The following is a 10995-nucleotide window of genomic DNA, read 5'->3' on the forward strand; positions in this document are numbered from 1 at the left end:
AAATGAGGGATATGACTGGAAATTTTCTTTTCAGACCTTAAATTTCTTAAGAACTTTTTTTTTTTAAGTCTAAAAAGTATAATTTGAGAGGAGATAAAATTTATTATTTCCTTTTTTCCACTTGAATCAAATAATGTCATGTAAAGCATTTTTTTCTTCTTCTCTTCTGTATTTTATTTTTTTTATTTTTTTTCTTTCATTTCATTACTTTTTCTTTATTTCTAAATAGACTGAAAAAAATCCGAATATCACTCATTCATTATTATATCTTGATAAATGATGAAAATAATTAAGACAATTTTAAGGAAGAATAAAAAAATGTAATTAATGAAAACAAAACTTTTCCAAGTTCTTAATTTATTTAATGTTGTACTTTTATTTAGCTTATTTATTTATTTCTTAACAAGTATTCTTTAAGATTTTTAGCAAAATTCTTTTTTTTTTCCTGTGAAAAAATATTTTTTTAGCAAAACTATTATTTTCATATTTCTTCCAAAATGTTTGTTACATTTAAATGTTTTTTATTTTAAATTATTTTGTTGTTTTAATTTTTTTTTTGACACCTGTTGTTTAAAAAGTTAAAACAACAAATATACGACAAACACCAGTATTTTTCTTGATAATTTTGAAGAGTTGTAACTTTCTTTTTTTAAAAATTTATTTACTTCAAAATGTAAATAATATTTATCATTTTTTATAATTTATTAAATAAAGTATATTTATCTCTAAAATGTATTATTTGCATCAATGATGTAAAGTAGGCTATTTTTTAGATTTAAATATATTTTTAATTTTCTATAAAATAAATGAATATTATTTTTGGTTATTATTTTTTATTTTTTTTATTTTTATTACTATAAAATTAAAAATTATTGTTTTTAGTCTTTATTATTATTATTATTATTATTATTATTATTATTGATTATTTGCTTATATGTTGAATGAAGTTATGGAATGTTAAATGATCATCTTTAATTGGAAACACTGGTTAATATTTATATCCTATATTAACATGCCATACTTCTATTTTTTTTTTTAATATTTTATATACATGTTATTTATTTATCATAAAATATTGTCGAGGGATTAAAATTAGTGATTTCTAATTTTAGAAGATGAAAATCAAATAAAAATATTTTACAATGATGAAAATCAAAATTTAATTATTTTACATAAATAAAAAACAATATATATATATATATATATATATATATATATATATTTAAAAAAAAGTTATGTTAAATCAGTAAATATCTGTAATGATTAATGACTGCTCTATCATTCTTTGACTAACTGGAAAAAGGAAGAAAAAAAATTCACTGTAATTTGGACTATATGATGCCATATAGTTAACCATACAAAAGTAATTAATAGATCATAGGCAACGGGCACTTGTATTTCAATCTCGATTTATATATCTGTCAATGATCTGTCACAGCAAATGCCTACAGCCTATATCACAACTGATTCTGTCCGGAATGTATCAACTAGTTAATTTGTGCTAATGTTTCATAAATTTATACGTACTTTTATAAGATTAATTTTAACTCCTAATATATTTTTCTCTAAATAATCCTTTCTTAGTAAAAAAATTAAATATCAATTTGATATAATATTAAATACATATATATATATATATATTATACAGACTATTGAGAACATTAATAACAATTTTATTTTATAAATAGTAGTATAACATTTCTCTATAAAATTATTAGGTAAATGAATCATAAATTGAAAAGAAAAAAAGTAATAGTATCTAAAAGATGTTATTAATGCATTCCCACTATAACACAAATTTTTGATTAAAAAATTGTTCATTCTTTAACTAGTGTCATAAATTTCTGTAGAAGACTAGAAGTGATGTTAATCACGTGGCACTAGGCACCTGGGGCGACTGGATGCATTAATTATATTTATTAAATGCTTTTTATTAACTTGGGCTTATATTTAATACTCCCTCTAATGAAATAAGAAATCAGTTCACACTGATTAAAAAGATAGTTACATATATTTAATTTTAATGATTTTATATAAAATGTGTATTAAATATACTAAAACATTCTTAATTATAATAACTATAGATAGTATTCTCATTTTTAGCATCCTAATAAATGCGTATTAATTATCAACATGTTAATTAAAGGTGAGACGTAAAAGTATAATTGATAAAAAAAAATAATTAATGACATCTTAAAAGATTGAAATGATAATTAAATAGAAAGAAAATTTTACGATAAATTCGACAATTAAGAAGGAAGAAGAGTACATGGGCAACGATTAACAAAATGTTATATTTGTTTCTAGATGGAACTCTCTTCGCTTTCGGCACAAATTGAATTGAATACGCCGCTTAGGCCTAACCACCAATTATAGTATATGTATCCAAGTCAATCAATGAAAGAGATAGATGGACACATTTTATCTACTACTGTATTGAAAATTGAAATGCAAACCCAGAAACAGGAAAATCGGCTATTAAATATATAACATCGTGACTAAAAGTATCCCACTATGCATTAGAAGAGTGTAACTTCTTTGTTTTTCTGCTTTTCTTTGGAAACATTCCACTTGCATAACATTATTTGGTTTTGTTGCTGGAACCTGTAACGTGCATGGAAGACAATACTCACTGTAATGCAAATTATTTCTTGTCAAACAGTTTCATTATGTTGTGAAAATCTTAACCACTACAGAAAGAGGATAGTCGTTTTTACATTATTTCTTGGTAACCTATATCCTACTGTAATATAATAGAAAGATAATCCTCTAGCGTGAATAAGTATAACAATTCTTGTCTTAATTACATTAATTTAGGAGCTTGATATAATGTGTATCTACTTGATTATATTAATCTAGGAGTGTAATTTTTTTCTTTCACTAAGAACCAGCCTATATATGTTGTATTTTTTTGGCCAGTATCTCTCAATTCACTAAACTAAAGTGTATTGTAATTGCAACTGTTCTGAAGGATTTTTCCACACATCTTGTTAGTGTGTCAACCAATTAAAATTAGTCGTGCACACTTGTAGGACATGATTTTACTTATTAAATATTATTTTAATACAGCTAAAAATGGAACATGTGAGCATCAAGCCTTACAACCACAGGACTTACTAAGAGGCTTGATTCATACTAGTAATTTACATATGTAGTAAAGTAAAAAATAAAAACTGTAATTTGAATCCTTGCGGTTACGTAAATAGTGTCTAACGGATGTGTTTTTCATAAAAAAAAAGTTACAGAAGAGAAGTTCGTAGAAACTGTTCTCTATGTGTTTAGCATACTAAATTACTAATCCTGGTAAGATTTGTCTTTGACTCGATTTCGCGTTGAGGACATTGTATATGTGGCGAGAAATTAATCACACAAAAATCAAATGCGGAGTTGGGAGGTTGGGAGGACAATATATATCTGTCACAACCTTCTTAAATGGTTCTTATCTGTCACGGGGAGGACATTGTATATGTAGCTTCTTATTATTCCCTTTTGATATTTACGGTTCTATCAATAATAATTAGGTCAATAACAATTCACAAGCCATTTCATAACATTCCTGAACTGCAGATGAAACATTAAATAATGACTATGAATTATGATCAATTTGAGCAACAAAATTGAAGAATAACTTGTTGAAAACAAAAAAAAAAACTTTTTTCCCTAGGTATAAAAGTGAGAGAATACAAATAAGCAAACACTATAAAGAAATAGAAAAAAGATTACACAAAATTTTATTTAATAGGATTCATTCTTTTATACCTATGTCTATAAAGATATTCATTATTTTCAAATGTATTACGTGTGTGTTTTTTAAAATTATTTTTACAAATTTTATGAATAAAACTTAAAATTTCTCCTTACAAATTTTATGGATGAAACTTGAAAACCTTTACTTACAAGTTATATGAGTGAGTCTTGAAAACTTATCCCTCATAAGTTTTATAGATGAAACTTGAAAACTCTTCTATTACAAGTATTTTGACAAAAATTGGAAGCTCTCATTCACAAATTTTTTAGCAAAATTTGGAAATTGTCTTTCATATATACTATAGAATAGGAATATATATATATATATATATATATATATATATATATATATATATATATATATATACATACATATATATATGAGACCTCTCATTTAAGGTGGTGACAACTCTAAATAATTACACCATCGTTAGCTCACATCAACGAAACACGTAACCTAACATCCACACTACTAGGAAAACTTTCAATTCAAGGGATCTGTCTCCCATTACTAAATATTTATTCGAGACTTTGAGTCAGTCACTTGAAGCTTTGATACCACTGTTGGAAAAAAAGAAAAAAACTTCTTTTTTAAACATAAGGATGAGAGAATATAAATAAGCCAACACCATAAAGAAATATAAAAAGATCACACAAAATTTTATACAATGTGGTTCAGCCCTTCATATCTATGTTTATAAGGATGTTTATTATTTTCAAATGTATTACATGTATATTCTTGAAAATCCTATCTTCAAGTTTTGTGAATGAAATTTGAAAATCTTTTCTTACAAGTTTTATGGGTGATACTTAAAAACCCATTCTCACAAGTTTTATAGGTGAAATTTGAAAATCCTTTCCTCACAAGTTTTATAGGTGAAACACAAAAACTCTTTTATTACAAGTTTTTTAAACAAAACTTTGAAATCTTCTTTCACAATTTTTTTGGCGAAACTTGAAAACCTTCTTTGACATGATCCCTTTTTCGTTTAAGACAGTATATCCCTTTATAAGTTAGATGATTTCTTTTTATGTTAAAAATTTTTATTTATTGCCCTTACATCTTAATATTAGAAGAGAAAATAAATATTTAAAATAAATATAATATATTTCAATTATACTCAATGTCTTAAAAAAAAATCAATATCTTTTAAAATCTAAATAGTATCTCAAATATTTGAATTATTTTCTTAAGTCTCAACACCTATGCAGGTGTTTGAGCACAAGGTCATATATGTTGTCTTTTTTCTTCCCTAGTGACATCAACACCAATATTTTGTATTTTTTATAAATTTTCTAAATGTGTGGTTTGAGTGATAAAGAAACGGTTGACTTGAATGGTTCACGTTAATCTCGGTAACAGCTCAAGCTAGGAAACTTTCTTGGCTGTTAGCAAGAATCAACTTCATCCTTTCATGCGTGAGGAAGAGAAAACATTGGAATTCTTTGTCAAATCAATTAACATCTCAGTAATGCAATAAAAAGCATTTATTAGAGTACCATTTAAGTAGGTTGTGACAGATATTTCACATAAAGACATGCTTTAGCTGTGCGGTTGAGAAACCATGCATTCAATGAATTAGATAGTAATTTGTTAATGGAAAGCTGGTGTGAGCACGTTATAGTCTTTTTCTTTGAGGATCCCTACTCATATATCGGCCCTTGCACCATGTGAAGTTCTTAATTTCAGTGTCGGTGACATAATATCCAAGGTTGTATATATTAGGCTTCAGAATCAAACAGTATAGTCACAAACCATAGAAGCTTAACAGCTTCTCAGTTCTAATTCTGCTTTATTCTTTTCTCTCCCTTATTGCATATTGTCATTAGGAACTGTAATAGCAGTTCCTTATGCAGATTTTCACCCGGCGCCAAGGAGCACTTCTGTGCTTCTGGTTGTCTGTGCTTTTTGTGGTAGTAGAATTTTGCTATGGTGACCATAGCACAGTTGAGGTAGTTGGACTTGGAGAATGCGCAGACTGCAAGGAAAAAAATATTAAAACTAGCCAGGCTTTCTCAGGTACATTGTCTCAATGACATAGTACATGCACATTATAGATTTTTTATGTTTATTTTTAACCACAGTTGCATCAGTACTTCTGACCACCCAGAAAGGTGTCCATTACACGCCCATTTTTGTAGGCTATATATTTTTACGGTCTAACGTGGCAGATAATTTTAGTCTCATGTTTCTCCTACCTATTTGGATATAGGAATTTGAGATTCATGGTTCCTTCTACCTATTTTGAGTTTTGACTTGAAAAACTAGTGCAAAAAGTTGATCTCTTCTAAACATGCATGAGTGTAGAGTGTAGACCATAATGCATGGTTATAGCCGCACTTAATTGATTGGCTTTAAATTACACTTGTAAAGAAGCCAAATTGAAGAATACATAAAACTGATGATCACTCATACATATATATCAAACGCTTTATTTATGTTAGTTTCTTATACTTGTTTCTTTATCTCTCTCTAGATGTTAGGTGTGCAAAAGTTATTAATCTTGTGGATTACTTTTCTGTAGGGCTACGCGTGTCAGTAGACTGCAAGGCAGCAAGTGGACACTTTGAAAGGAGAGGGGTTGGTGAGGTTGATGAAAATGGAAACTTCAAAGTGTCCCTTCCTCATGACATTGTAAAAGCTGGTGAACTCAAAGAAGAGTGCTATGCTCAGCTACTCAGTGCATCAGCTGCACCATGTCCTTCCCATGATGGCCCTTTCAGCACCAAAATTGTCTTAAAGTCAAAAGCTGATGACAAACACACCCTTGGTCCAGTTGGGAAACTCAAGTTTTTATCAGTGACGTGTGCTTCAGCCTTCTTTTGGAAGCACCCCCTCTTGCCTAAGTTTCCTCCTCATCCTCCTATCACCTTCCCCCCTATAGTAATTCCACCATTGCCACCGAAGATTTTCTATAAGCACCCTCTCTTTCCTCCTTTCCATAAACCTCTCCCTCCTCCTGTGCCTGTCTATAAACCTCCTCCATCCCCACCAAAGGTTGAACCTCCTCCATCCCCACCAAAGGTTGTGCCTCCTCTTCCACCAAAACCAAAGCCATGCCCACCAAAGGTTGAGCCTCCTCCAAAACCAAAACCTCCAAAGCCAAGCCCACCAAAGGTTGAGCCTCCTCCAAAACCAAAACCTCCAAAGCCAAGCCCACCAAAGGTTGAGCCTCCTCCAAAACCAAAACCTCCAAAGCCAAGCCCACCAAAGGTTGAGCCTCCTCCAAAACCAAAACCTCCAAAGCCAAGCCCACCAAAGGTTGAGCCTCCTCCAAAACCAAAACCACCAAAGCCATGCCCACCAAAGGTTGAGCCTCCTCCAAAGCCAAAACCACCAAAGCCATCCCCACCAAAGGTTGAGCCTCCTCCAAAGCCAAAACCACCAAAGCCATCCCCACCAAAGGTTGAGCCTCCTCCAAAACCAAAACCACCAAAGGTTGAACCTCCTCCAAAACCACCAAAGGTTGAGCCTCCTCCTCTTCCACCACCGGTTCCAACCAAGAAGCCATATCCACCAAAGTTTAAGCATCCACTTCTACCACCGGTTCCAATCTACAAGAAGCCACTTCCTCCACTCCCTAAGTTGCCTCCACTCAAGCCACTTCCACCACTTCCCAAACTCCCTCCAAAGCACTTTTTCCATCATCCCAAATGGCCTCCACTACCTCCAAAGTCCTTTTTCCATCACCCCAAGTATGGGAAATGGCCTCCACTACCTCCAAAGTCCTTTTTCCATCACCCCAAGTATGGGAAATGGCCTCCACTACCACCTTTTTCTACTCTTCCTTAGGCTATATATATTGCAGAGCTAGATGACTCTCGATCGGGTCTACAAAATATGCATGCATGTTTTCTGTCATCTTTTGTGCTTTCCGTATCATCAAGGATTTAGAACATCTATTGTTGCAAATAAAGTCTCGGAAGGATATATAGGGCAAGTGAAGAAGGGCATCAGATGAGAATATAGAATTCAAAAAGATGAGCAATGTGATTAAGAAGTTTGAAGTGGTATGAAGTTTGAGTGTGATCAATTGTTGTTTCGGATGAAGATCATTCTATTTGTTTTAAATTAATGTCACGTGTATATAGGTGCATTATATATGAATGAATAATTAAGCTTCCAAGTGTCTTTTTCAGAGCATAAGAATTTGTGATTTTATGTAAAAAATAAATTTGTGATTTAATAGCAACCATTTTAATATACTTAGCTTTTTTTATTACTTATAAGTCTCAATACAAAATAAAGAAAAATGGTGCATGAATCCGATACTAATAAACACTAAAATAATATATATATATATATATATATATATATATATATATTTTCTTCCTATTCTAGTATATATAAGTATAAGATTTATTATTTTATGATTATACGTTAATTTAAATTAATAAAATATCAAATATCAAATAATCTCTAATTTTTTTAAATACTTGCAAATTACATCTATATAATAAAAATTAATATAAAATATAAATTATTGTTGATATAAAATATAAATTATTACGTATAGTAAGTTACTTTTAAAATAAGTAGATGTTTCATCTTTTTATATATATATATATATATATATATATATATATAACCCTAATTTAAAAAACTTATCATTATATTTTTTTTCTCGTATTATCTTTTTATTTTTTTGACATTACACTAAAATAACGTGTATAGTTCAAGACATTTATATGTAATCCTCTATATGAAAGATAGAATTCTTTATTTCTTATCCATAATGAAATCAAATATTATTCATATTCACGACGAATTATTTCTCTCTCCTCAACAATCCTTGCTCATCCTTGGATATTATAATAAATGTTACATATAGTGACATACAAAATGTGTTATTATAAGTATAATATATGTAGGTATATATCTATTTAGCATATAGCTACACACAATTTTAGTGTTAATTTTGAATGAGATTTAACAACATATTTTGTGTATTACTATAACTTATACCCACACTTTTTAACAATATATCAACATATATTATATTTATTGTATAGGTAAAAGTAGATAAGTGTCATTATAGGATTTGTCATTATATGACAATTTTCTTGCAGTGGGATCACGTAAAATTTATAGTTGTGTTTGAAAATCAGTTCAAAATCAATCTGTCTATAAAGTTGCTTTATGTTGGTGCGATGAAATTCGATAAAACTTGTTCAACTTATTTAAATGAGTTTTTGAACACACTATATTCAAGCAAGTGTATAACTCACACTATGAAACTAGTGTGTGTAACAAATGTTTTTTAGTATTAGTTAAAATAATTAAGAAAAGTAAACAAATATTTTAATGGGATAATTGATTAGAAAAAGTTATTTTAATTTGATAAACATGTGTTGCAAAATATGGAAATTATGCGATTCTTTGAAAAGTTGATAATGTACCAAGGTTATCATGTTTAAAAAAAAAACATAATATAAAAATGACTTAATATGTTTTAGTCTTTTAAATTTAAGATAAATTATTTTTATCTCTCAAATATAAAATTATTGTTTTTGGTTCATGTATTTTTAAAGATCTTATTTTAGTATTTTAAGTCATCAGTAATATATCTAAAAATGATAAATTTATACAATTATACACTATTAACTAAATTTAATATGATATTTTTATTAATAAAGATAATAATAAGTAAATTTTACGCGATAGTATTTGATACATTTTCTAATAAAATTTGAGTATCAAAATTATTTTTTCTTTTAAATAATATAAACTAAAAAGATCAGTTTTATGATTAAGAGAATAAAAGTAAATTTGTTTTAAATTAAAAATTAAAAATATATTTATACCTATAAAAATGAATATGTTTGTTGTATGAAATATTTAATGCTTGTCATTTTGAACCCTAACTAATTTGAGTTGTTTTTTTTTTTGTTTTTTTTATTTATCGATACTAATTTGAGTTAAGTGAGTTTTCTTAAGATAAAAAAATATTAAATTCTTTTTATATTTTTTCCCATTTGTTTATATTTATAAAAAAATATTGTTACTTAAATTAAGTAAATATTGACAGATTTATCAACAAAGTGTAACACAATTGTTTGATACTTAAGTTTCTTAAACATATTGCGAGAACTTCAATTCTTCCAAAGAAATTAGAAAAAGAAAACTTTAATTTAAACTTTAAATGGATGCAATTAGTTAAGTACTGCGAGATATCTCATGTAATTATTTGAGTATATGTAAATTAAGGTAAGAAGAAAAACATAATTATAAAACATCTAAAACAATATTGATGCAATTAATAATATAAATATTTTATTGATAAAAAAAATATAGGCATTTGATAAAATATTTAATAAACCAAATACTGTTTTAGTAGCTATTCAGGAAAAAAGTTATGCTTAATGTTAATAAAAAATATATTTTGATAATAAAAATAAAATTTAATTTATTTCCAAAACATATAAAAAAAACAAGTATTCGAAAATCAAAGTAAAAATGATTTAGATTGATTAAAAAAGGTTAAAGTAAAAATATAATTTATTTTATTTAAAAAAGGCTTAAATTTATTACATAAATAAGATACAAGGAAATTTCTTATGAACTTTGCTACTTTGTATCATAGTCAAAAAGTATTCGATACCATTGATCAAACTCCTCTAATTTTTTTTTTTGACGTTTAGGAATTGTTTGTTTGTGTCTTTTAAGTTTTGTTTTGTTTTGTTTTCTTTAAACTTTTTGTAAAAAAAAATCACTTATTTAAGTCCCAAGTGTAATGAATATAAATTAGTTTGGCTAAAAGGATGACGGATTCTAGCATGAAGCAGTGAAAAATGTGCCCATAGATGAGACACTACAATGTCTTAGAATAACAGATTTTTAATAAAAAAATATAAAAAAAATCACAAAAATATTTGAGAGTCATGGTGATCCCATTGCGGCCACAATAACGCTGTTGTGCGCGCGATTACGGTGATGAGGCCACTGCGCGTGCGGCCACGGTGAGAACATTGTTTGTGCAGTCATGATAGTTCGACAGGATGACATTGTTTGAGGAAAAAAAATTATTTTACCGGTTATATGAGTTGCATTTCTTTAATCTTGTAGGTTGATTTTTTTATTAATATATCCAATAATTAAAACTACGCTAAAAATTTATTTTGGTCCCTTATAATAATTGTTTGTTTTAATTTAGTCTCACTTTTATTTTTTGTCTCAATTTGGTCCCTAATAAATTAATTAGTTGTAATGTCGGACTTCCGCTCAAATTATTTAGACGGAGTTAACTA

The 10995-nt window shown here is 28.2% G+C and overlaps 1 protein-coding gene across 1 annotated transcript; it reads left to right on the forward strand.

Annotated features, from left to right (window-relative positions):
• The first annotated feature begins 5484 nt into the window (after window positions 1-5484).
• LOC109788544 (uncharacterized) lies at window positions 5485-7879 on the forward strand. Its single transcript, XM_020347291.3, has 2 exons — window positions 5485-5767; window positions 6273-7879. The coding sequence occupies exons 1-2, from the start codon at window positions 5599-5601 to the stop codon at window positions 7538-7540; spliced, it is 1437 nt and encodes a 478-aa protein (XP_020202880.2). The 5' UTR covers window positions 5485-5598; the 3' UTR covers window positions 7541-7879.
• The last annotated feature ends 3116 nt before the right edge of the window (window positions 7880-10995 follow it).

The sequence above is a fragment of the Cajanus cajan genome, chromosome 8, assembly GCF_000230855.2.
Source record: "Cajanus cajan strain Asha chromosome 8, NIPB_CcT2T_4, whole genome shotgun sequence".
In the NCBI taxonomy this organism is placed as follows: domain Eukaryota; kingdom Viridiplantae; phylum Streptophyta; class Magnoliopsida; order Fabales; family Fabaceae; genus Cajanus; species Cajanus cajan.